The 26,394-nt window shown below is 36.4% G+C and overlaps 7 protein-coding genes and 1 pseudogene across 8 annotated transcripts; 1 reads left to right on the forward strand and 7 right to left on the reverse strand.

Moving 5' to 3' along the window:
• Positions 1–664: 664 nt before the first annotated feature.
• Positions 665–1,790, reverse strand: LOC139882270 (peptidyl-prolyl cis-trans isomerase Pin1-like; annotated as a pseudogene).
• Positions 1,791–2,539: 749 nt separating this feature from the next.
• On the reverse strand, positions 2,540–3,905 carry LOC139882264 (peptidyl-prolyl cis-trans isomerase Pin1-like). The gene is made up of 2 exons (XM_071866621.1): positions 3,656–3,905; positions 2,540–2,664 (listed from the first exon to the last, which is right to left on the reverse strand). Exons 1-2 carry the CDS (start codon positions 3,903–3,905, stop codon positions 2,540–2,542), a joined length of 375 nt encoding a protein of 124 aa, XP_071722722.1.
• A 1,711-nt stretch (positions 3,906–5,616) lies between these two features.
• On the reverse strand, positions 5,617–7,648 carry LOC139882267 (peptide methionine sulfoxide reductase A5-like). The gene is made up of 4 exons (XM_071866625.1): positions 7,352–7,648; positions 6,823–6,935; positions 6,596–6,740; positions 5,617–5,814 (listed from the first exon to the last, which is right to left on the reverse strand). The coding sequence occupies exons 1-4, from the start codon at positions 7,646–7,648 to the stop codon at positions 5,617–5,619; spliced, it is 753 nt and encodes a 250-aa protein (XP_071722726.1).
• Positions 7,649–8,481: 833 nt separating this feature from the next.
• On the reverse strand, positions 8,482–9,885 carry LOC139882263 (large ribosomal subunit protein uL2z-like). Its single transcript, XM_071866620.1, is given in 8 exon segments — positions 8,482–8,570; positions 8,573–8,752; positions 8,755–8,778; positions 8,781–8,818; positions 9,447–9,516; positions 9,519–9,605; positions 9,608–9,662; positions 9,664–9,885. Coding segments are annotated over 8 exon segments (765 nt in total).
• A 2,232-nt stretch (positions 9,886–12,117) lies between these two features.
• Positions 12,118–15,641, forward strand: LOC139882268 (filament-like plant protein 6). Its single transcript, XM_071866626.1, has 5 exons — positions 12,118–12,255; positions 12,349–12,778; positions 12,979–15,193; positions 15,334–15,397; positions 15,516–15,641. The coding sequence occupies exons 1-5, from the start codon at positions 12,118–12,120 to the stop codon at positions 15,639–15,641; spliced, it is 2,973 nt and encodes a 990-aa protein (XP_071722727.1).
• A 602-nt stretch (positions 15,642–16,243) lies between these two features.
• On the reverse strand, positions 16,244–16,564 carry LOC139882261 (protein SMALL AUXIN UP-REGULATED RNA 16-like). The gene has a single exon (XM_071866619.1). The coding sequence runs from the start codon at positions 16,562–16,564 to the stop codon at positions 16,244–16,246; it is 321 nt and encodes a 106-aa protein (XP_071722720.1).
• Positions 16,565–21,683: 5,119 nt separating this feature from the next.
• LOC139882269 (transcription initiation factor TFIID subunit 14b-like) lies at positions 21,684–23,389 on the reverse strand. The gene is made up of 6 exons (XM_071866627.1): positions 23,309–23,389; positions 22,809–22,885; positions 22,478–22,699; positions 22,106–22,293; positions 21,907–22,028; positions 21,684–21,770 (listed from the first exon to the last, which is right to left on the reverse strand). The coding sequence occupies exons 1-6, from the start codon at positions 23,387–23,389 to the stop codon at positions 21,684–21,686; spliced, it is 777 nt and encodes a 258-aa protein (XP_071722728.1).
• A 1,000-nt stretch (positions 23,390–24,389) lies between these two features.
• Positions 24,390–25,628, reverse strand: LOC139882260 (uncharacterized). 2 transcript variants are annotated; one of them, XM_071866618.1, is made up of 3 exons: positions 25,377–25,628; positions 24,769–25,280; positions 24,390–24,564 (listed from the first exon to the last, which is right to left on the reverse strand). In XM_071866618.1, exons 1-3 carry the CDS (start codon positions 25,626–25,628, stop codon positions 24,390–24,392), a joined length of 939 nt encoding a protein of 312 aa, XP_071722719.1. The 2 variants fall into 2 exon arrangements, with proteins under 2 accessions (XP_071722719.1, XP_071722718.1); XM_071866617.1 differs by having other exon boundaries at positions 24,769–25,628.
• Between the last annotated feature and the right edge of the window lie 766 nt (positions 25,629–26,394).

The raw sequence follows: 26,394 nt of genomic DNA on the forward strand, positions 1-26,394 counted from the left end.
AGTTCTTGATAGAATTTATCTTCTCTAGGCGGATAATTTTCATTAGAGATTTCTAATTCTATCGCTGCATAACTTGGGACAGTAGCTTTTTCTTCGTCGAATAGAGAGAATGAACTATATATTTTTACATATATCCTTCTTTTCTTTGCCATATTGTCCATGTAACTTCCTTATAATTTGGACTAGTTTAGGAGTGAATTCTGAGAGTTTTGTGGTATTATCTAAATAGATAGTATCTATAATTCATGGACAAAAAATCTATATACGGTCATAGGATTTGCTCCTAGTATAAAAATAGTTATAGGACTAAAATTTATCCTAACTATCGAATAGAAGTATTGGTTACTCATACCTTTTTCTCTATAATTAATTAGCTCAACCTAATTCATATATTGATACGATTCAAGAATTAAGATCAAATGATTTCAACTAAAAATTGAAAACCAGGTAAAGCGGCAACAGTAATTTCCTGGAAAACAATAGTTCCATTCCATTCAATCATCCCAAACACAATTTTCAGTGCAACAATAGATAACACGTTAAGGTCTCTCATACAACGAGAATGAGAATAGTTTGTAAGAGCATTATGATGTCATGTTGTCCGATTTCTCGAAAGAGAACAATCACGAAAAGCAGCAATCAAGCTTGCTTGTTGAACAAGGAGTCAAGCTGTCCTTTTGATGATATGAAAACCAATATCAGTCTCCACAATCTGGCTTATTTCACCAACCTTGAGAGCAAATGCCACATCTTCAAATGGCTGCTGCGTCTATCCTCGGCCAAAATACCCTGCACGATATATAAAAAATGAAAATGAGTGTTGGTTTAGTAAAATAATATACTGAAATTAGAAATCACATATATCATCCATCACATATAAAAATAAGAGAAATAGACATCGGATTCATTCTGCAAAAGTCGCATTTCTCCCCTTTGGTCGAGGCCAACTTCCCTTTGATAGGATTTAATATATTAAAACAGAGCATACTTTCGAGATGCTAACGCAATATAAACAAGAAGCTGGAATTCTCAGAACACATTCCTCAAGGCAAACTACTAGAGTTTCATTTGATTCATATTCCTACCATGCTTTTCTTTTTTACAATAGCTATTAGAGACGATATGGAACACTCATTAAGTTGAATAACTAAATAGAGTTGATCAGCATGAACCGAAATGCAGTAATTAGATGTTTAGAACAGTGTTTGAATAATAATTCAAACCTAAAATTCAGGGACTAAAATGAAGCTAGACGTAATCTCGATCCACTAAAGAAAATGGAAAATCGAAGTACTACGAACAAATGCCGCACCAAAATGTACACGAATCTTTACACTTGCAACCGAATTAGTTACAACTTCAAACTACAAATTCAAAGCAAGGGATCAATCCAGTCTACTATATTAATGTACTAAATCCATTACTGAAACAATCAACGGCTATCAAACAGAACATCGAAATCAGTTTTGTCTATAAAATCCTCAAAATTTCAACTGTCACTTGCAAATACTAAGCTACGGCATAGAATTATTAGCTGCTAACTAACCGAGATCGCCGCCGAACATGGCGCAGCTACAATCAGAGAAGGTAGCAGCAACATACTCAAACTTAGCCTCTCTGGAGAACATGTATTGACGGATCCTTAGGAGGTGATTAATGGCGGAGTCTCTGCTAATATTCGAGATGACTTGACCTTCTGAATCTTTCCACGACGCCTTTCTACGAGAACCCTGATGCTTGATTAGTATGTGAGAAGCCCTAACCGTTGAAGAAGAAGAATGTGAAGACATCTTTTGATTCGTTTACGATCTGTAGCCTGATTTTTTAACTGATCACTTTTCTATGAAGTCATCGAATTCATCAGGCAAAAAAAAACCGCAAATCATTTGGCCGATGACTTCATGAAAACAATGAGTTGTTTACGATCATTGCCGGTATAAATCTCTGGTTTCCGGTTGTTTATATATATTATGGTTCTTTTATTTTTTTTCCCTCCTGACATGATTCTGTGTGGTCAATTCCATTCTTTGTACTCCGCAATCATAGCTCATAAATTGACATGATTGGTTAGGCACAGTTTCCAATCCAATTTGCTCGAGCCATGTAAGGGCCAGTTCTGATTATCGTACTTTTAATTGCATAATCCCGGTCGGATTTCAACCAGATCAGGTCAGATTGGGATCTACGGGTTAGGTTGTAACTTGTTGACCTCGCTACCAAAATATTTGTCAATTTTGTAAAAGTTAATGAGTATTTTAGGATGTAGTAATAAACAGTTTGCGATAGTAATCGTCGGAAAAACCCAACCTAATTCATATGTTAGACATGATTCAAAAATTAAGATCAAAGGATTTCATTCAATCATCCCAAACACAATTCAGTGCAACGATAAATAACATCTTAAGGTCTCTCATACAACAAGAATGAGAATAGTTTGTAAGAGCATAATAAATGTCAAGTTGTCTGATTTCTCGAAAGAGAAGCAAAATTCAATCACGAAAAGCAGCAACCAAGCTTGCTTGTTGAACAAGGAATCAAGCTAAGCTGTCCTCTTGATGATATGAGCACCACTATCAGTCTCGACGATCTGGCTTATTTCACCAACCTTGAGAGAAAACGTTGCATCTTCAAATGGCTTCTGCATCTGGCCTCGGCCAAATTTCCCTGCACGATATATAAAAAGTTAAAATGCGTGTTGATTTAGAAAAAACAGTTGATTTTACTGAAATTACAAATCCCATAAAGTGTTTGCCACATATAACAAAAGAGAAATAGACATAATAGCTCATTACTCCTGCAAATTTCGCATTTCTCCACTTTGGTCGACGCCAACTTCCCATTAATAGGATATAATAATACACTAAAATAGACCACAATACTCTTGACTTGAGATGCTAGCGTATTGTAAATGGAAGCTGGAATTACTCTGAACACATTCCACAAGGCAAACTACTAGAGTTTCATTTGATTCATATTACTACCATACTTTTCCGTTTTTACTTTCCCCATGTCAACTAAGAACAGACAGCAAGTCTTCATTTGGCGATCAGACAAAAAGCTCTAGAAAAAATTACATAAACACTGGTATTGAATTACTCTGTACACATTCCATTCCTCGAATACTATGTGGAACACTAATGAACTTCACTAACTAACTACACAGAATTAATCAACATGAACTGAAATCCACTAAGGAAAAAAAAATGAGATGTTTCGAACAGTGTTTGAATAATCGTCAACATAAAATTCAGGGACCGAGCTGAAGCTCGATCCACTGAATAATATGGAAAATCGAATTACTACGAACAAATGCCGCACCAAAATGTACAAGAATCTTCACACATGCAACCGAATTACAACTACAAATTCAAACCAAAGGAGCAATCCATTCTACCATATTAACTAAATTCATTACTGAAACAATCATCTGCTGTCCAAAAGCACATCAATGTCAGGTTGTCTACAAAATCGTCACAATTTCAACTACCACTAGCGAATCCTAAGCTACAACATTGAATTATTACAGTAAAAATACAAACTACAGTAGCTTATCGACACCATAAACTTGGTTAAATAACAAAAATCCTAATTTCGAATCTCAGTATAAGATGCCAACAAAAAAACCCGCAAAAATCAAAATTAGCGACTAACTAACCTAGATCGCCGCCGCGTTTTGCAGAGCTACAATCAGAGACGGTAGTTGCAACATCCTCGAACTTAGCCTTGCCGGAGACGATGTCTTCGCGGATAGCTAATAGCCGAGAGACGGCGGCGTCTCTAGTAGTGTTTGAGATTACTTGACCTTCTGGATCTTTCCACGACGCCTTTCTACGAGACCCTTGATGTTTGATTAGTATATGAGAAGCCCTAACAGTAGAAGAAGAAGAAGACGAAGATGAAGACATCTTTTTGATTCGTTTACTGTCTTTCGACGACGAGGACAACTGTTTCTTAGATCGATCTGAAGGCGGCGGCGGCGGCGGTTGTGAGGAGGAGGTGGAGATCGGAGATGGGTTCTTTCTCTTCCGATCGGACTCGATCTTTGCTGATTTTGAAGATGTGATTTTTGTTTATGTCTAGAAACTCTTCCTTACTGGTTTCCACTTGTTTATATATAGGGATAATGCCTTTCTAAGTCTCTGGAGGTCCCTGTGTCGAAAAACTCGCTTCGGAGCTCCCTGTGTCGAAAAAATTTGGTTTGAAGGGACTGTATCCGTTTTACATGTTTGTTTGCTTATGTGTAGTTTATGTGGCAAGTTAAAACCTAACATGTGTACTAATTTACTCCACATCAGATTAGTTTACCGTATAATGATCCATATCATTTAATTGAACCAAAATCAAAATGAATCTAGACTAGATACCAATTCAAACCGAATCACTTTCCCATCTTCTTTTTCTCCAAATCAGATCTGGTAAGTCTCGACCTAAACTTCTTCTTCTTCCCCTCAGCATGTTGTCAACGCCACCACCTAATTATGAACATCTAAATTCTTCTCTACAAATGAAGTGATTTAATTAAATAGGTTTTTCTTTTCTTTTTTGTAAAAATTTCAATCGTCTCCAAAAATCAGCTACGTTTTGGTATGGAAGATGAGAACTGGAACGATTTGTTCGTAGATCTACAATCCCCGATGACGTCGCCCTCTGGAGTTCAGATGGAATCGTCGGAGATGCCGGAACCCCCTACATGCGCCGACGAATTGGACACTGTTCCTTCATTCATTGAAGAGATCGAGTCCATGTTGATGAAAGATGATGACGACGACGACAACTACGTCTATGACCAAGCCGCCGCCAACGACGCGACTTCGGTGTCATTTGATGACTTTTTGGCTGATATACTTGTTGAGTAAAGTAGTGCTCAGGTTTTAACTTGCCACATAAGGAAAAAAAGGACATCCTTCTAAACCCATTTTTGTTCGACATAAGAAGCTTCGAAACGTTTTTTTCGGACCTCGATACAGTGGTTTATGAAGGTATTATCCCCTATATATATGGTTGTTTTTTATATTGTTCAATGAGATTGTAGTTGGTGTGGTCAGTTCTATTTTTGTACTCTGTAATCATGTTTCATAAATTGACATGATTGGTTAGGCCCAGTTTCGATTTATGAATTTGCCCCTCAACTTTTACATATTCGGCCTCGAAACACCCTAACGTCACATTCAGTCCGAATAAGGGCCTATTCTGACCTTGACCGGTCAATGTGATTCGACTTTGCAAACTCCACTACCTAAGAGTAGACATGGCATGGCACCAGAACCGAATCGAAAATTTTACGGTGCTATTTATTTTTTAAAAACTATATGAAATTGAATCCGGATCCACTATTTGGAAAAATTTATGATTCCGATACAATTCCATAAATTTAAGAATCCTGAACCAAAAGTTCTAATTCGAAATCGGACCATGGCCATGTATACCTCACCGTTACATATAAAGGTTAAGATTCAAGTAATATTCAAGTTATTTCGACAAAACCACTCAGCTATTCACTCATTCATTCACAAAAATTAATCATAATCATGCATAAAGGGTATCTATGGCTCATAAATTGATATGCAAGAAATTAATTTATCAACATTAGTTTTAGAAATGTAAAGATTAGTGCCACTAGAATTCTCTGAGGACAGGCCAGCCCTTTTTCATAATATCGTTTATTTTAGAATCAATCTGCTTTTGGTGCCATGAAGGGCATAGTTCTGCTGCGTAACTATTTAGCTTTGCCGCTAGAGTTGACCTTTCGAGCTCTTCTTGAGGCAAGTTTCCCATTAACTGGAGAAGGAATGGATTCTGCTTCAGCTCAAATTTCTACAAATATTAAAGAATATCAAGAGACGATTAATAAGTCTTTTGTTAGAGAAATCAGAATCTTACGGTTCTGTTCTAGCAGTTCAATGTTGCCAAGTTTGTGTGGAGAGCATGATTCCAAGATAGTATTTTTCGTATAAGAACTTAAAAGTCACTTCACAACAGATCAATTGTAAAAATACTTCTTTTTTGATAGAATTGAGTGTTAAGCTAGAATGATGATTTTATTCAATAGCGAGATACCTCTTTATATAATACAATTATAGTACCTAACTAGTTAAAGATTATATCTAACACAAATCCTAATACAGATAGGAATAGATTATATCTAACACAAATCCTAATATAGATAGGAATAGATTAATACGACAACTGAGACATGAATTGGTGAATTGGATTGGGCTTAGTAAGCCCATATGCTATTATTTTTTAAAGACAAACTGGACTGTAGAGAACAGAGGATGTTGTTTTTGGCAATAAGAGATCAAACTTCAAAGGCTATCGTCGAAAGCAGATTCGGTTTCTCAAATTACAGATAGAGTAAATCATGTTCTAGCAGTTCAATGTATAGAATTAAAGCATATATTTGCCAATAAGAGAACTCTTCCAAGATAGTTTTTTCTTACAAAAACTTAAAAGTCACTTCACAACAGATCAAATCGTAAAAATACTTTTTTTAAGACAAACTGAACAGTAGAGAACAGAAGCTACTTTTCCAGGAGTAATCCACACATTTGAAGACATCTACTGAAATAGATTATACAGAGAAATAGAAGTAAACCTGATGTTCAGGCTCAGCAGGGTAAAATGTGCCGAGTTGTTGGATTTGGGTAGTCACGACACTACTCCTTGACCTGGCTTGTTCACTTTCTTTGCTGGAAGTAGCTAGACGAGACTCTTCCACTCCGTTAGTAAAAATAATAGACCTGGTCCCAAAATCTAACAGTTAGAAAGAACTTTTGCGATGAAGTATAAATATCAGAACACTATTTATGGTGATTGAAATACCTATACTGGTTACCAACATCTGGACCTTGCCCAAATACTTGTCTAGCATCGTGACTAGACCAAAATACATCTAAGAGTTGCCTGAAACTGATGAACCTAGGATCATATTCAACCTACAAAAAGCACCATAAACCAAATCATGAAGTGTTTTCTGATCTCACAACTAAAATGAGAAAACTTGTTCTTTTGACTACCAAACTACTAAAGCTGGACAAATTTTAAGAATCGAATCAATATACAGCGTTCATAAAGTTCAAATTAACATAAACCATACATGAAGAACAGTCAGCAAGGCTTTCTCATAGCTTGAAATACACACAAGATACTCCGATAGATGTTTTCGAATCAAATGATCAACCTTTTGACTGAATAGTTCAATTAACTTTCTATTCCTAGTAGCAGCTCAAACAAATCAAACCCAGTTACAACAACATAATCTGCTAAATTTTGACAAGTTTCTTATTGCAGACATAAAATCACAAAAGCAATCATCATCAGAATCCTACAACAAAACGAAATTTAAATGTACCTTGACGGATTCAGCGTGATGGCCTAAGCTTCTGTATTCAGGATTAGCTTTGGATCCGCCTGAATACCCGACGGAAGTCCGTACAACGCCGTCAAGACAGCCGAAAATTGCTTCAGCTCTCCAGAAGCTTCCGAGAGCAAAGACCGCCGTGTTCAGCTGCTGATCGGACGGTGGATCCCTAACGGTGTGAGGGATTCGATCCGGTAATCGGATACAGCACACTGTGTTACCGGACGACGATAGTAATATTGTTATTAGGATTAGGATTAGAGAGAGATTTCTCTCTGAGAACGCCATTGCGTTTTGGTCTCAGAGAGATGAAGAGAGAGAGCTAGGAGAAGAATAAATTCGGGTCGGTTAATTACCAGAAAAGAAGGTCCGTTTAGATAAATGTGTTTTGGTCACTGTTCAGATCGAATCTAATACAATGAGGGATAATTTAGTCAAAGATTAAACGTGAAGGACTAAATATGCAATTTGGTACTTAGGCAACTCTTGCACCAATTTTACGGAATGTAAACGTTAAGATAAGAGACGAATTATCGGAAAACAACATACTTAATGGCAAACCAACAGTGAGCGACGAGTTCGTTTATAAACGAGCCCTAAAAGGATAAATACAAATCTTCTCACAATATCTATGAAAACGAAACGATCTTTAAAATTTTGTTCGCAAATCTTTGTAAGCCTTCAGCTTGTTTATAAACAATATTTAAAATCTTGTTCAAGTTCGAGCCGATTATAAACCAGACGAACCGTCCTCAAGATTTGAGCTCGTTAGTCCATTACTTACGTGACGATCGAATCGAGGGAAAAAAAATTGGGACAAGATGTCTAATTAGGCCATACTCATAAAGGACAATGGGACTAAATTGACTTATTTTTGATAAAAACGGAACTAAGATCGAGTATATAAGTTAAATAATTGCTTGTGCAACTAAAAGTTGATTATCTGAAAGAAGAATAAAAAATCCAACTTGAGAATCGATAAATTAGGAAGCAACCATGGTAAAAAAGTAAATCTCCACTACCAAAAAGGCAAAAACCCACGAGTCTGGTAAAAAACAAAAACCTATAAGAATAGAAACTCTGGAATGACATAAAATTTTGGAAGCAAATCTATCTTCTTCTTAAGCCTTTTCCTTGGCAGCAGTTGCGGCGGCTTGTCCTCGAAGACGACCAGTTCTCCTGGCGGCGATAAGACCAACCTTTTGACCAGTGGAGCGTCACGTCTGACTGTACTAGCATGACCAATGTGTTGATGGTTACCTCCACCATGGGGATGCTCAACTGGATTCATAGCAACACCACGAACCTTAGGCCAGCAATTCCTCTTCACTCTGAATTTGTGGTATGCGTTACCGGCCTTGAGCATTGGTTTCTCTGTTCTTCCGCCTCCGCAACTTGTCCTATCATAGCACGACAGCACTTGGGACAATCTTCTTGGAACCAGATGGAAGCTTGATTCTGGAAAGGAAAAAACAAATTCAACAAAGATGAAAAAATCAATACCCAGTAATACCATGGATACAAAAAATGAAACTTTAAAGCATAGAGATACAAAGACAGCAATTTCAACAAATGCTAACATACAAAAATTGATCATGTAAAGGAAAAACCAGTAAATAGCAAAAACCCAAAGATAAAAATAACAAAGTAATTCAAACAATGGCCAACATGCATGTCGTAACTCGATTTTTGACAATTTTTCGACAATGCATATTCAAAATTTGATTAAAATTCAAATTCACACAAAGAGAAGTTATAAAATTGTCATATATCAAACATTTAAACCAATCATTCAATCACAAAAATCTTTCCGAACAAATGAATACTCGTTACAACAAAAACCTATCAATCAAATATCTAAATACTGCTTATTCAAAACAGTAGATGACCTGATAATCTAACTATGAACTATATCATACTCGAGCATTCATACTTCAACCCATCTAAACAGCAACACAACTATACAAATTACTTCGCCTAACTTAAATTATTTCAGAAAATTGAAAACAGGGTTTCAAAATGCATACCAATTCAAACAAATTCATCGAATTTCGCAAAATATAAAAAAGGGGAATTAGGGTTGAACCTAGTGGTATCATTATCAGGATTATGACTGATAACAACAGCGTAATCACCAGAAGCTCTAGCTAACACTCACGATCACCAACATGATGCTCGACATTACAAACAACGGCTCCTTCAGGAATAGATCTAAGAGGCAACACATTGCCAACCATCAAATTAGCTTTTTCCCACAATACACGAATTGGCCAGTATACATTCCTTCAGCTGCGATGAACAATTTCCTTCTGCTTCTTATAACGGAACGGATGACGGAAACTGACTCGTGCTAACGGAGCACCACGGCCAGGATCGTGGATCACCTCCGTGATAACTCCTTTCAGGTAACCGTTTCTCTCGCCGAAGTCGAGTGAACGGAATCTCGCCGGTCCTTTACGGTGGTGGGTGTGGGATTTGAAGACTGAACCAGCACCCTTACGTTGGGCTCTGATCACACGACCCATCTCTGGATTTCGGCTGCTGATAAAATGACGGCGACCTTGTTTGATTTCTAGGGTTTAGAAGAGCAAAATGATGAGGGCTTCTGAATATTTAAATAGGTCTGTCTATAGTGTTACGACGTCGTTTAGAAGAAGAATTTTCGCGGGTCGGAGGCTTCTGTGGGCCTTTGTTTGTTTGAATATGGGCCTATGACTTTATCGTGAAAGGGCCAAAAGTTTACTGTTAGTAGCCCAAATTTTAGTAAGATAGACACGGCCAAGGTCCGGTATCGGTAAGCCGACGGTTCACGATTCGAAATCGACTATTATGGTTCGTTAATTTTAGAAACTGAGCCGAAAGTTAAATTTTTCTAAAGTACACGATTTCGGTTTGGTTTTAGACGGATTCAATTCGATTCTTATTCGGTTCCATACATTTTTTTAAAAAATAATAAGAACTTGAATGACAGCATAAAATTTGATTTTAATTCTGTTCTGAAACAAAACCACATTGATCGATTCTGTTCGATTTTACTGGGGTTCAGTTCCAATTTCGAAACAGACCGTAACCATATCTAGTGACAAGGAAATAAAGAGAGTAAAACCATGTTTGACCATTTCGATTATTCACGGCTCTTAAATTTATAGAACTATAAATCAGATTTTACAATAGACCGTTATGTTCTCGGTCCATTTCGGTTTGATTCTAGACGATTCATGTTCGATTCTATATAATTTTTAAGAAAATAAAAATCACAAGATAAATCAATTGTAAAAATTTTGGTTTTGATGCGGTTCTAAAACCGAAACCACATTGACAGGTTCGATTCGATTCGGTTCCAATTTCGAACGGTCCCGTGACCACGTCTAGTGACAAAGGAAATAAACATAGTAAAGCCATGTTTGGTTGGCCCTACATGAAGAATCAGAGATACTGAAAAAGTAGAAAGTAGGTTTTTGTTTGTCAGTATTATGGAGCGTTTATTATTAGAAAAAAGTTACTCTATCCAATAAGCTTATTTTTAAAACCCCCAACCAAACGCTCCTCTCTCTCCTTTCTCTCTCTCTCTCTCCTTCATCAGTCCCCTTCTCACTCCCTCCCAAAAACACAAAGTTCAAATTTCAAAGCTCAAACACAGAAAGAAAGGAAAAAAAACTCCATTAAATTAGCTTCACCAACTTACATTGGTGTCAAATTCGCAAATCCCATTTTCTTCAGGTATATTACTTTCCTCTATCTATATTTCATTCCATATTTCCATGTATTGAATCGGAATCGATGAAGTTTTCCGGCCGAAAACTACATCGTTTTCATTTTGATTTTCAAGTTCTTTCTATTTCTGGATTTTATGTTTGTTTGGGTAGAAAAAAGATGGGATTTTTTCTTTGTAGAGTCAATTTTAGTAAGTTCCGAGCTACCCTGAACACGGCGCCGTTTTGTTTTCAGTAGAGGTATCTCATTTTTCGAGCGATTGAATCGGAGTCAATGAAGTTTAGCTACGATACGTCGACGTTTCGTAGCTTTCCTCCCGAAAACGACATCGTTTTCATTTTGATTATCAAGTTCTTTCTATTTCTGGAGTTTCTGTTTGTTTGGGAAGAAAATAGATGGGATTTTTTTTCTTGGTAGAGTCAATTTTAGTAAGTTTCCGAGCTATACGACGGCGTTTTGTTTTCACTAGAGGTATCTCATTTTTCAAGCCCTATAAAGTTTCCCTCTTTCTGGTTCTGTGTGGTTTTGAAACGATACCGTTTTGTAACTATTTGTAGTTCATTTCAGGCATTAATGCTCAGTAAATAAAGGGGAAATGATGAAATTTTACTCTTGACTTTTGCCATTGTTAATGCAAAAAGTTTCATTATGATTTGATTTTGCTTTTTCATATCGTCAAACGCTGGCAATTATCTAGTTTTCGTGCTGGGGAAAGTCCTAACGAATGCAATAATTTGAACCAATGCACCCTTGTTTGTTGGGAGATGTTGTAGTTTTGTTATGCAATGAACTCTTCAAGTTGACGATTTGATGTTGCCATTATAGCAATCCATTTTGTGTTCCCTGAGTGAAAGTCCTAACGAATGTAGTAATTTGAACCAATGCACCCTTGTTTGTTTGGTGATGTTTTAGTTTTGTTATGTCAATGAACTCTTCAAGTTGACGATTTGATGCCGCCATTATAGCAATCTTTTTTGTATTCCCTGAGTAAAGTTAAGTATGTTTCTTATTTCGCTTTCAGGCTATACAACAACTAACTAAAGATGGAGCGTCGTGGTTGGCCTTGGAAGAAAAAATCATCTGATAAGAACATAACCGAAAAGTTGGCTGTTGCATCGGATTCTTCTGGTGGCAGTGACAGTGGCACTACTCTCTCATCGCTAGCATCTCTGGGAGATCAGGTTCGATCACTTTACTGAAACTTTGATGATTGGAGTAATTTGTATCACCATGGTTTACTTGTGTGAAAACTTTATTCTCACTTTTTTGTCCAGGAAAGCTACAAAAAGGTTAACTATGTTCAAGTTACAATGGATACATATACTCATTTGACTGGTCTTGACGATCAAGTTAAAGCATTGAAGAATCAAGTTAAAGTTTCGGAGGATGAAATCAACAATCTAAAAGAAAAACTTGAATTCTCAGAGGATGAAGTTAGGGATTTAAAGGAAAAGTATACATTTGCAGAGGATGAAGTGAATGATCTAAAGGAAAAACTTGAATTGTCAGAGGATGAAGTTAGTGATCTAATGGAAAAATATCAAGTTTCGGAGGATGAAGTTAGGGATTTAAAGGAAAAGTATAAAGTTTCAAAGGATGAAGTAAAATGTTTGAAGGAAAAGTTAGTTTCAGCTGAATTGGAGATAAACAACAAGGACATCCTAATAAAGCAGCACGCCAAAGTTGCTGAAGATGCTGTTTCAGGTATCATCTTCTCTTAGTATCTTACTTGCTTTAACGATAATAAAAATCTGTGAAAGAGAATCCACGATATGCGAAGCAGAAAAACCTTTTGTTCTCTTATATGTTTTAGAAAGTTTATAGTCTTAACATGTATATGCTTTGGAAAAAGAGATTTATATTGTTCATTGCTCTAAGATTCTATTTCATGTTGTGCTTTTTAGGATGGGAGAAAGCTGATGAAGAAGCTCTTGCTTTGAAATGGCAACTAGAATCTGTTACACTTTTGAAGCTTACGGCCGAGGATAAAACTTCTCATTTGGATGGTGCACTCAAAGAGTGCATGAGGCAGATAAGGAATTTGAAGGAGGAAAGCGAAATCAAGTTACAGGAAGCGACAATGGCAAAGACAAAGCTTGAAGCAAAAGTAGAGGAAGTTGAGCTAAAATTTCGTCAAGTAGCTGGTGAAAATGGTTTGCTTTTGAAGTCACTGGAAGAGAGATCGGATGTAATAGTGAAGATGAATGAAGAAAACTCAAAATGCCAATCTGAAAATGAATATTTAAAAGCAAACATACAATCATGTGAACAAGAGATAAAATCTCTCAAGTATGAGCTGCATGTTGTCTCGAAGGAATTTGACATCCGGAATGAAGAAAAGAACATGATTATGAGATCAGCAGAAGTTGCAAACAAGCAACATTTAGAAGATGTTAAGAATATTGCAAAACTAGAAGCAGAGTGCCAAAGACTACGTGGCCTTGTTCGAAAGAAGCTGCCAGGGCCTGCTGCAGTAGCTCAGATGAAGCTAGAAGTCGAAAACTTTGGCCGAGAAGGCTCTGAATCTCGTATTCAGAGGAGTAAAGCTAAAAATCTGTCTCCATCATCACCAAAGATCTCGACTGAAGAATTGCAGCAGCCCCACAAAGAGATTGAGTTTCTTACAACACGGTTGTTGGCAATGGAGGAAGAAACGAAGACTCTTAAAGAAGCTTTGGCTAGTCGTAACTGTGAATTGCAGGAGTCTAGAAACATGTTTGCAAAGACAGTAGGCAAGCTCAAAAGCCTGGAAGGTCAGATGCAAGCCCTTAATCAACAGAGCTCCCCAAAGTTGAATTTTGGGTCCTTGTCTGAAGTTTCCTTGAGCCGACGTAGTTGCACCTCCCTTTCCGAAGAAGGAAGTACGGAATCGTGGACGCCAACCATGTCCAATTCCTCTCAACTAAGCAAGTACAAGAGTCTCGATAATTCTAATAAGTCTGAGAAAGCAAATAAGTTGGATTTTATGGAAGACTTTCTTGAGATGGAAAGACTAGCTTCTTTACCTAGTTCTGGTAGAGATGTTTCCGTTTCTGTTACATCGGATCATGCTAGAAGCTTCGAAGACGACGATAAAGCGTCAGGTGAAGCTATTAAGGTGAATTCACCACAAAAGTTGGAATCTCCAATTGTAAAATCCTCTACATCAGACAGCAAGCCTGAGACAACGAATCTGGCATTGTTGAAGCTTCAGTCAGCACTTTCAATGGTACTTAAATCCCCAACTAAAGATATCGGTATGGATCAGGTTTTGGGGGAACTCAAATGTGCCATGAAAGAAGTACAAAGTTCCCTGACTCAGCATTCAGTAGGCCATCTTTCTGAGGAAGCTAACTCAAATGAAGGTCTTTTTGAAAATGATGGTGAGAGAACAGAACAATATTTGGCTGCTGCAGTTTCACAGATTCATGACTTTGTACGTTTAATTGGTCGAGAAGCGATCCGAGTTCAAGATAGCTCTGGGTTAGTTAAAGACCTGGATGAATTCTCCACCATCTTTAACAGTTCGATCCAAAACAAAGAAATTTTGGTTGCATTTGTTATCAAACTTTCCCATGTTTTTGGCAAATTTAACGGTGTAAACTTCCATGTCCTGAATGGAGATGCCAGTGCTTGTGATTATGTCGACAAGGTCACCCTACTAGAGAATCAGGTATTCCAGGAGGATGCATCAAGTCTTTCTTCTATTGGACATTGTCAGACTCCTCATCCCGAGAATTTCATAGACAACAACAATAGCCCTGATGGTTCACCTTGTAAGTGCGTATTAGACGAGTTGAGACAACTGAAGTTAGAGAGAAACAAGTTGGTGGACGAACTAGCCAAATGTGCACAAGATCTTTGTAACGCTAAGTTGGAGTTGCAGGAAATGGAGCAGTGTCTCGGAGAATTGAAACCTCAATTAGAATCATCTGAAAAGAAATGCAGTTTGGTAGACACTCAGCTCAAATGTATGACAGAGTCTTACAAGTTGCTCGACAGGCGAGCTCAGGAGTTAGAATCTGAGGTAAACCTTCTACAAGAGAAGAAAACAATGTTAGAGAATGACTTGATGGAAGAAAGAAACAATCATCGAGATGCTTTGGCTCGCTGCAAGGATCTTCAAGAGAGATTGCTAAGGTTAGTAATAACTAATATGCATTCCCTAGCTCATGCTTTAAAAAGTACTTTTTATGTGGTAGTTCTCATTGCACTGTTAAGTGTTAAGTGTACAATCTGTTAACTTAACTAATATTTAATGGCCCATTTGTTTTTTCCAGGAATGTCAACTGCTCAACATGTTCTGCTTCATCAGCCGGAGGTTCAGACATAAAATCCCAACAGGTACGACCAATATCCCAACAAATCGAATCGGTTGGATATTCTTGTTTATAGACATGGTGGTTCATTTTTAGCTTTCGTTCTGGATTTAAACTTTTCTATCCATCCTTTCCCATGGTAGGAGAAGGAGATAGTGGCAACAGCGGAGAAGCTTGCAGAATGTCAAGAAACCATTAATTTTCTCAGTAAGCAATTAAAATCTTTGCTCTCTCCCCAAGAAATGCCAGTCTCTCAGAATACGGAGTAAAATGCTTGAAAATTCATGTAGTAGTGTCTAGACAAGTTACTGGTAACCGTTTTTATGTGAATAGTATTATTGTAATTCCTCGTCAAGTCTGTTTGACGGATTTGAAAACTATTGATCGATATCTTCATCACAAAACTATTCGCGTATATTGAAGATGTGGTGATCGATTTTTGTCGATAATATTTGTTGCTAAGTGTTTCTCTAATCTTATATCCGATGTTGTTTCTACTTCTGAGATTATTTATATTTCACGAACCAAATAAAAGCATATTGATTATCAGACCATTTATTAAAAAGAAAAACATTATAAGACAGCAAATGCATGCTTTATTTAGACTGTTCCGATCAATTTTGGTCCGTAATGGGATGTGTACGTAGCTTACGTTCGTCGGAAAGCTGACGGGTAAACATTATAAAAAGGAACATCATTTGAAATTCATGATCCTCCAAATACATCTTTAAGTGCACTGTTACATGCTACTCAAGGAAAAACATCAAGCTAGCTCCATGATGGACATGGACACAACCAATAGCTACATTAATATTAAAAAAAAAAACACTAATCACTAATTAAAAAATGTTAGTAATAATATTGTCCATTTTCATCTGATCATAGCTGTTAAGGAGAGGAAAACATCTTCTTCACAAGGTATTGTAAGACCCATATCATGGTTGAATCCAAACTCTTCCTCAGCTCTATGAAGTAAATATTGAAACTCAGGATGACCTAACCATGAGATTGGGACAATAAACCTTCTCCTATTATCTCCTATGTATATTGCAAAGTGCCCTTTTGGGACATCATCCGGCAACCTCCCACTAGAATCTGAACTATTCTTCGTCTTCCCGAAACTCGAGCATCTCTTCAGGATTTGCTTGAGAGCTGCTGATTGTGTTAAGTTGATCGATTTCCTTATCGCCATTTTTTTTTCTGTTTAAGACGATTAATTTTTTAGAGGTTCTTCTCTAAAATCTTTTTGATATTTGAAAGTGTAGTGATGGGAAATAAAGAAGAGATTAAGAGGTATTTATAGAGGAAGAGAGTGTATAAATGTGAGCAAGAGAGGGAGAATTATGGAGATTATAGAAATTGTATTGACCAATATTATGTAAGCATGTGTTTTTATTTTGTTGCCTACAATTCCTAAACAAGTGCTTGCAATGCAAGTTTCCTACCCTACAACCATTGAGGATCATACCCTACAAATGTTGGATGCTCTTAGGACAAAACAAAGGTCCCTCCTTTTGTTATATGTATTTATTAATTGATGTTTCCCAAATCATGTATACATTTTCCTATCTTTTTTTAAGTAGTCTCCATCTGAGTGAGGCATAATTGTGTGGGAGCATAAAAATTTGTGGTGCTTTAATTGTAGCTTAATTAGCATTGATCAAGCCATTGTATACAAAAGGTTTTAATCTTTAATTATTGTCCAATATAAAGAATTTCTAATGGGGAAAAAATGGATACATATTTATGATGAAGAGCTAATGACTCAACACCTAACAAAAATATCAACATCACATTATTATTACAAAGAGTATAGTTTTATATAATTATAAGAACTCGAAGGTGAATCTTGATTTAACTTTTGATTTTGAGGTGTCTACGTGTCTCGTTTTTACCGATGTTTAAACGTTAGGAGCAAAAATTAATATCGACTGCATCAAATATATTTTTATTTTGTATTATTAACATATTTTTTCATAACTCTTAAAACGGAAAGTCTTAATACATCAAGATTTGTCTTTTTTTATATCAACGCATCGTATATGGAATGAGAATTTATTGATGGTACGTACAAACACATTACACTCAAGCACATTTAAATTCTTTGTATAGTATACATACCACCTTTATCATAACCTTGATCAAATGAAATTCTACCATTTATGTTTGCTTTCATTGAGTTTAATTTGACCTATATGACATGTGCTTGGAGTTGGAGTTGGACGTACTAAAAGAAGTAGACAAATGAACCCCTAGTTTTATAAAACTAATTGATCATCCACACTTCTTTTTTCTTCTTTCATCTATTCATATATGTATAGAGTCTATTAATCTTTAGGGACACCTCAAAGGAACAAATTTTCTGGTAAATTAATTTGGGACCACAAATTAAACCGAATTTTTGTCCCGCACGTACCTTTGTCTAGGGTTTTTATGTATCCTCTTGTTAAAGCCCTTTCGTCGACAAGCTCACATCAATGCCGTTGAATGGGAACATATATACATATATATAATATGAATTAATGTATGGCGATAATTAAAATTATTCACTTGAAATACGGCTAACCTTTCATTATATCCACCACAAAGAATGGAGGAAACAAATAATGAACTCATGTTATTATCGTACGGAGAAGTTCTTGTGCACGCTACACCACGTCACCATCTAAACATAAAACATATATATCAAAATTCCGCACATATAATTTTTAGGACCCACAAAAAATTTAATTACATTACTACATCATATATATAAAGGGGAATCGTGAGCTCTTGAGGAGAAATAATAAAATTGATATTTTATTTTATATAGATCAAATGAGTGTCGAATTTTGATATAGGTATAAATATCGACATTGTTATATAATGTGCAAATAAGAATTTGTTTATGTTATGTACACACGAGAAGGACAAAGTAAGGGAAGAGTATTATAATGTTTAGACTTTACCTAAATTTCAAAGTAACAGTTGTTCTCATCATTTTAAGATAAGGACCGATTTCAGATTTTTGCTAAAACACAGGGACTATTACCATAAGTACCCTTTTTTTTTTTTTTTTGAATTTCAACGGACTAGTTTTATTAAAGCATCAATCTGTCCAATTGGACTACAGAGAGTACAGAATTTGGCAGATTACTAGAATCAAAAGATGAAAAATAAGAACTAACGGGCAGCTGTGCAAGAGCATGAGCCACCTTATTGCCATTTCTACCAATAAACTTAAAAGAACATGAAGTAAAATAACTACTAGCCAAATTCTTGAACTCTTCAATGATTAGTCCGCTACTCGCAAAGCTAGGAACATCCGAATTAAGCTCCTTGATAAGAGTTAAGCAGTCTCCCTCAACTTCAATATGATCTATACCCAACTGCGAAGCAAACTGGACTGCCCTCTTAGCAGTAAGAATCTCTGCACTAAGAGCCGACTCCGTGCTAGGAAGCAAACCAGCTGCCGCAACAATAACATCACCATGATCGTTCCTTAAAACACAGCCAAACCTGTTAAGAGTGCTATGTTGAACAAAAGATGCATCAAAATTCAGTTTCAGCCTACCAGAAGGCGGCAACTTCCAAGCAACTTCCGATACAGTATTCGGCTTGACCTGTCGACTAGCTAAACTTGCCAACAACCCATCCTGCATGACAACCCAACGCTGAAAACCAATACCCGCACTACTAACAGTTTGACAAACTCCCTCAAAGGAGCATTTGTTACGATTCAACCAAATCCACCATGCCGCAAGTGAAAAAATCCGCAACTCTTCGACTGATAGCTGAGTAAACACCCAATTCAGCCACTGGAAAGAACTAGTACACGCATTTTGCCGTATTCTATCTAATTTCAACAACAACCAGAACTCCCTCGACCAACAACAATCTCGAAATACATGTAAAATCGTCTCCTCGTGATCAGCACAAACAGCACACAATGGATAAATATCAATTGTCTTTCTACGCAAATTATCTTTAACTGCTAACAAGCCATTGCAAAGCCTCCAAATAAAGAACTTAATTTTAGGAGAAATGTTAAGCTTCCATACCTTCTCCCAATTTGAGAATTCAGAAACACGAGCAGGATCCGTATGCGCCAAGCGTCGAACAATTTCAACAGCAAAAGGATAACCTTCCTTCACAATATAAATGCATTTGTCATTTTTAGTCCATATCTACTGATCTTGTACAACACCACTCGGAAGCAGCATAAGTACCCTTTTGAGGAAACTATCCATGTGATCTTGCCCAATTTCAACAAACAATGTTTACAAGGATGAAGATTGTAGGAGAGAAGCAATGCAAAAACATTTATTCTTTCCACACACGAAATTATTTTAGAGCCACTAATTAATATCTATCTATATATATTAATTCCATGTTCTAAGATTGATAAAGATCTTCACGAGACCTGTCAATCTTGTTTTTTATTCACGTTCCTCGTAGCATTAATTATTTCATAATTCTTGTATCAACATCTTAAACCTAAACTAATATCGAGTACATGTATATCAACACCAACTATATACTTGAACTAATTTTAGGGTTTTTGTTATACCTAAGCCACACATTATTTATTTCACCTACTCTCAACCTGAAAATCTAATTTACAAAAGGACGTGACATGGATCAAGGACGAATAATGACTTAATTCGTTATTTCGTACGTATATATTATGAAAAATGATTTTGATAGAGATTTAACATAAAAATTAATATAGCGACTAATAATATGGTGACATGTCACTAAATCTAATTTTTTTTTATATACCTAATACAATAATCTATCCACCCAAAGTCCGCTCCACCAGGAATCGAACCCATGATTTCCGAAGAAGGAAACGTCTTAAGCATTGAGTCACGCTCTGTTTCTAAATCTAATATTTTAATTATTTTTTATATTAAAATTAAATAAATCATATGACGAGTATCTATATTAAGTCTCTACGTCAAGCATTACTCACATATATATATAGCGCTCTATGGAGTCAGAAATTCTACTAATTAAGGGAGGGTGAGACATGATATAATATTTTTTTTTGAAGATCAGAACTAAATGTAAGAGAATTTAATTTCTTGAGATTATATCTGATAATAGTGATTAAATTATTTCCAAAAAAATTAATAATAGTGACTAAATTGAAAATTGAAAAAGTTTGGAATTCAGAGGGGGATAACCTGTCATTAGTGGTTCTGAAAACACATCACAAATTAATCACGAACAAGTTTATGTTATTTATGGATTACTTTGATTGGATCGTAAAGTTTAGGGATCGAACTGTTAAAAATGAAAGTAGAGCAGAATTTAGAATTTGGTAAAAATTCTCGACACGGCCCAATATTGATTGTCCTCCCGAAATCTGCATACGGCCCAAATTCTCGACAAAATATATTGTCCTCCCGAATTCTGCCCTACTTTATATTTTAATTGGTCCCTAAATTATGAGATCGAATCAATTTAATCCATAAGTAATCTCCAGAGGGTAAAAATACTGTAGTAGTATAGCAAGAGAGAATATTCATATCAGGAATTGCTTTGCAAGAATGATTTACAGAACACATACCATTACAATTCAGTTTCTCTAAAGACTCTCAAAGTACATCTCATACAAACTGACATTCAAACCGGAATGGCGAAAAATACAGAGTAGGCTGATTGCGCTCCGGCTAAGTTTCCAGGCCAGTTCACAGAACACTAAACGGAAAAGAAAACAAAAACCACTAAAATAGAACTAAAAAAGTTAATTTAACAGTAAAAACTTAGATAAATATATATATAATCTACCGCAACGAGTTGTTAAGTTGACGACGAGCTGTAAAAGTAAAACAAGTTGTCAAGTTCACTACGAGCTGTAAAAATAAATAAACTACGAGTTGTAAGTTGAGTTTATAAACTACTATAATTATCTACGACTTGTATAACTATGGTTCATGCTAGAAAATTTAAAATATAGGTAAGTACGAGTTGTGTAAAACTACATCTCGTGTAATTTAGTCCTTCACATTTTAAGCTGATGTGGAGGCTCCATAATGACGTGGATAATAGATACAACAGGTTCCTGAAATATTCTCACAGGACCTCTAAAACAAACTGACATTCAAATCGGAATGCTGATGAATACATTGACGACCGATTGCACTCCGGCTGAGTTTCCAGGCCAGTTCACAAGACGCTAGCTAGCTATCTAAAAAGAACTTACATAAACGGAGATAGTGAAAATACTTAAAATAGAACTAAGCAGTCGCACTCTATTTACATTCATGAGTTACTTGTCGTTCACTTCACGGATCAAACTTGAAGATGACATTCCAGATTTAGAATTAAGTCCAATCATAAGTAGAGCCTGGCTGAGGTGGCCCATCCATCACACTTAGTTGTCTTTTTAGCTTAGCAATATGAACTTGCACCTGTCATACAAAACATATATGAAACATTATTTGCCCATAGGGTTTATTAAAATCAAGATTTGTCCATCATGACTTAAGAAGATTACAAAATTAACAAAACCATTCTTCCTGAGACAATACAAAAGTATATTCTAACCTGCTGACGAGCTGCAGCAAGTTTTAATAACTCATCTGCCTCAGAGAAGTTCATGAACCATTGACTGTGTGGATGATCTTTAGTATCACCTCTTTCCCTCTCATTCATATTTTCAGATACTGCTGAAAAAGTACAAAAAGTGAGCTCGAATCCATACAACTTTTCAAAAAAAATATGTATACAAAGGAAAAAACTTTACCTGGAGTTGGTAAGTTAAAACCATGTGGCAGCCGGGGAACGACGACAGCTGGATGATTCTGCACACGAGCAAAGAAAGCCTCAGAAGGCTCAGGAAAGACGACCTCGTTATAAGTTTCCACTACAACAGGTTTCTTTGTTGATTGAGGACCAGATTCATCCTCAGGATACAATTTCAAGTTGTGGTATCTGCAATAACAAAAATTTATCAGTAAACAAGCTAAAGCACCAAGAAAGAGATCGAATTTTAGTGTTTTCGTTGTGTTTGGAGCAAGACATCCTCGAAATGCGTGTTTTTTAAAACTAAATATGGTTTAAAAAAACACATATTTCGAGGGTACACAACGGATGCTTTCTAAAAATTCTCACTCACAGATCCAATTGCTTATCACAAGCGTCATTGCGGAAAAACAGGGTGATGGCAATCTCAAATTCACCCCAACCAGTCTCTGACACTTCAAAGGGAGGCGATTCAACAACTCTCGTCGGATTATTGAAGCTAGGATGTAATTGGAACACGACTCGACTGATCACAGCTCGGAGATCTTCATTTGTTGCTCCACGTACATAGACAGTCCACTTATGAGACATAGACCTGATTGATGGAGCAGTTCAAAAGTCCATATTATTAATATAGCCAAAACTTCCATAAATGAACAATAGCGAAAGTTTAAACTTTTACTTTCCGAGAGGAAAACACATACTCGCTGGCTTTTCGGCCAAGGTAAAATGCAATGGTTCCATAAACTATCGGAACAGATATTTCCACGTCTTTAAGTCTCTTCACTCCAGCCTAAATGAGAAAAGAAAGCACAAATTAAGCATGCTAGCAAACTTCATAATTTCCTTATATCAATTCCAAAATCAAACACTCACAAACATCTTATACAATTAAACGATATTCTCTATATCAGAAGCCAAGAACAGCATCACCACGTAACTAAGCCATGAATAAAGGGCAAACCCCGATTCACTAAGACTTCCCGCTTTGGGGTACGGGGGAGGATATCGTAGTACACATTTTTCCCCAGCAATTGCAACGAGGCTGTTCCGTGACTCGAACCCGTAAGTTAGCCATGAATGGCGAACCAAAACAATAAAGGAAAACAGATCCGGACTTCTAAATTCTTGTCATTTTTGCTCTCAAATGAGTGAAAAGACACACTTTCGATCAAAATCAAGATTATAAAGTTAAAAGAATGACCTTTTCATCAGTGGCTTTGCTGATTTTGATACGCTGTGGTTTTATTGCATCGTCTTGCTGGTTCTCGCCTTGAGCTTGCATTGTTGTTAATGGCTTCTGACTAGTGGGTCAGCGAAATTTGAGTTCTTTTCAGGTGATTTTGCAACAATTTTGTTTTTCAGAATCTCAGATTATAATTGTTTCCCCAATTTTTTTGGGATTTAGGGTTTTACGAACAAAGTTTAATACTTTAACTAATAATGGCGCGTGCTTGAAGGAAAAAACAAAATTTAACAGAAATATCCACCATTTTGCTTACAATTTTTTATTGATTTTTTCTAATTTTCGGAAAAATAATTTTTAAGAACATGTCAAAAAGAAAAAAATATTTACTTTTTAAGAAAAATCGAAAAATATATGCAAACTTTTGTTTTCTACTAGTAATTTTGTTGAGAAAAAAGTTAAATACTCAATTTGTTGATAGGATACTAATGTGAATTTTATTACTACTTGATGATGGCTAGTGATTTGGAAATATGTTAATTCTGTTTTCTGTTGTTAAACTTTTGGGTGGGTTTTTATTCCAAAGTAGTCCTAGTATTAGAGATTTAGAGTAGGTTTTCTATTCTGTACGAGGTTGTTTAAGACTTGCCGATTGAGGCTCATCGGGCTGTCATTCCATCGGACGTCCGTGACTGGCCGAGGGGATTCCGATCAGGCTATGTTAGTCTTGAAGCCTATTTCCCAATCAGAATTGAACAATCTGATGTGGCTTGAAACGAGTATGACCAACCAATTCCAGTCGAATCAAATCGATTTTTTATATGTTTCAAGTCGACTGAACTTACCATCCATTTACAGGAAAGTTAAAACACAGAAGCCGGCTATATGATCCATAATACAACTAAATTGGCATTTCACCATTAAGAACAAGCCTCCATGTAAATCTTACACTCTCTGATTTCAGTTTATACAACAGGATAAGAAAATGAGACTAAACAAGGTCATAGATTCCCTTTTGCCAAGAAAGATTCGAAACTCGATAATCCAGCTCGATGCAGTATCCTCTTTTCAGCACAATTCTCTTTCGATTGCCAATTTGTTAGATATTTGAAAAACTCAGAGCCATTACCTTGCATTGTTCGTTCATGGCTAGAAGTTGAGCCTCTTTCTTATCGAGAAGTGCTGTCAATCTCACATTTTCTTCCATAAGTTTCTGAACTTCATTCTCTTTCTGCATTTTCTCGCCTTCCAACTGTGATGTCTTTGCAACTAGCCTGCCAGAACAAAAAAAAGGGAACCAATTAGAACAGCGCCTTGAAAATAAGATTACATTATCATTTCCCCAATACAAAAATCAAGAGCTTTTGCTAGATTATAGTCTTGGTTGTGTAAGATGGATGCCTGAATCCTCTAAAATTCAGATGGAGTGACAATTTACAAGGAAAGGTTTTTAGTTTAGTGCCAGAAAATATACTGACCGTTCAAAGAGCCTCTCGATGGTTTGAAATTGCTTCTCGGAAGAAAGAAGAGTCTCTCTCACACTGATTAGACTACTAACATAAGATTTTAGAGACTCGAATTCCTGCTTCACACGAGAAAGCTCCAGCTCATTTTCTGAAGCTCGCTGCCTCTGACGAGATGTTTCTTCTACCAAGTCTTCAACCCTCTGCCTCATATCGTTCAAGATACTATTTGTACCCAAAGCAAATCTTTCCATCTCATCTAACTTAACAGACATGCTCTCGATCTGAATCGCCTTCTTTTTCAGTTCTTCCTGACCGATAGCTACCTTTTCTTTCTCAAGCTCAGTTATGGATTCCGCCAATAAAACCCTCTTGACGAGATTTTCCATTACATCTGCAACCACCTTCACAGATTTCAACAATTCATCGATATAAGCCCTATCGCCTTCGCCTACCGAACCTTGCTGCTCGCAAATTCCGATCAATGTCTCTTCATCTGTCATATCGAGCGAAGAGAGATCGATAGCCTTAGACCAACTAGACAACGGCGTGCCATTTTTGTCGACAAGCCCAACACCATCTAACCGTTTGATGCCACAGGACGTCTGTGCTAAATGAGGAACGGCCATGATTCTCGCCTTGGATTTCAAATAGGTCAATAATGATGAAGTAGTTTTGACTCTCTGCCAAAGAACATCCAACTCCTTCTTTGAATCTTCCTCTGAGCCCTCTATGCAGGCTTTCACCTCCATTAGCATGGTTTGTATCACGTCCACTTGAGATTGGCTTCGTTCCATCTCGAGCTTCCATGTTTCGTGAGTTTCACTCAACTGAGACTTCAAAGTTGAAATGTTAACATCTTCGTCAGACGCCATGCTCCCCCCTTCCTATGTCAAAACATAAAATCTAATTTTTCAAATCCTAAGCTCAAATGATACGCACTGCAGTGATTATGAAAATCCAGAATAATACTAGCATATGCTAGTTCTTCCTAAAGTCTTAATCGTAATTCAAGTAAGCAAAGCATTCACCAATGCTTTCCACAGAATCCAAAAGTCCACATAAATTTCACGAAGCTGTATACTATAGCACAATACACAAGTGATTTCTTTAAAGTAAAAGTAATATCACCCCTATTGTTAACCCCCATCTTAAAACAAACTAAACTGTAAATCAAAGGAATCATTCTAGTATTCAAGTTAACTCATTTCTGTCTGGGGTTTTCCTTTTGAATGCGGTCACAACTCGAAACCAAAAACCGCCATTGATCGATATTAAATTAGAATAAAAAAGGTAGATAATTTGAAAATGAAAGTAGCTCATATTCAATCATCCACAACCAACAAGAACACACACTCCAAATTCAGAATAGATAAACCCTACCCAACAAAATTCATCGCCTCAAAACATGATCGGCACCTAATTAACTAGAGGGTATCAAATATAATGAAAGAATAAGCAAAACCCAGATAAGAACAAGCAAAATGAGCTCAGGGAAAATATTCAAAAAGAAGAAAAAAGCTCAAAATTCAGAATAGATAAACCCTACCCAACAAAATTAATCGTCTTTAAACATGATCAGCACCTAATTAAGTAGAGGGTAATAAATAAAATGAAAAAATAAGCAAAACCCAGATAAGA

Source organism: Rutidosis leptorrhynchoides, unplaced genomic scaffold, assembly GCF_046630445.1.
Source record: "Rutidosis leptorrhynchoides isolate AG116_Rl617_1_P2 unplaced genomic scaffold, CSIRO_AGI_Rlap_v1 contig249, whole genome shotgun sequence".
Taxonomy (NCBI): domain Eukaryota; kingdom Viridiplantae; phylum Streptophyta; class Magnoliopsida; order Asterales; family Asteraceae; genus Rutidosis; species Rutidosis leptorrhynchoides.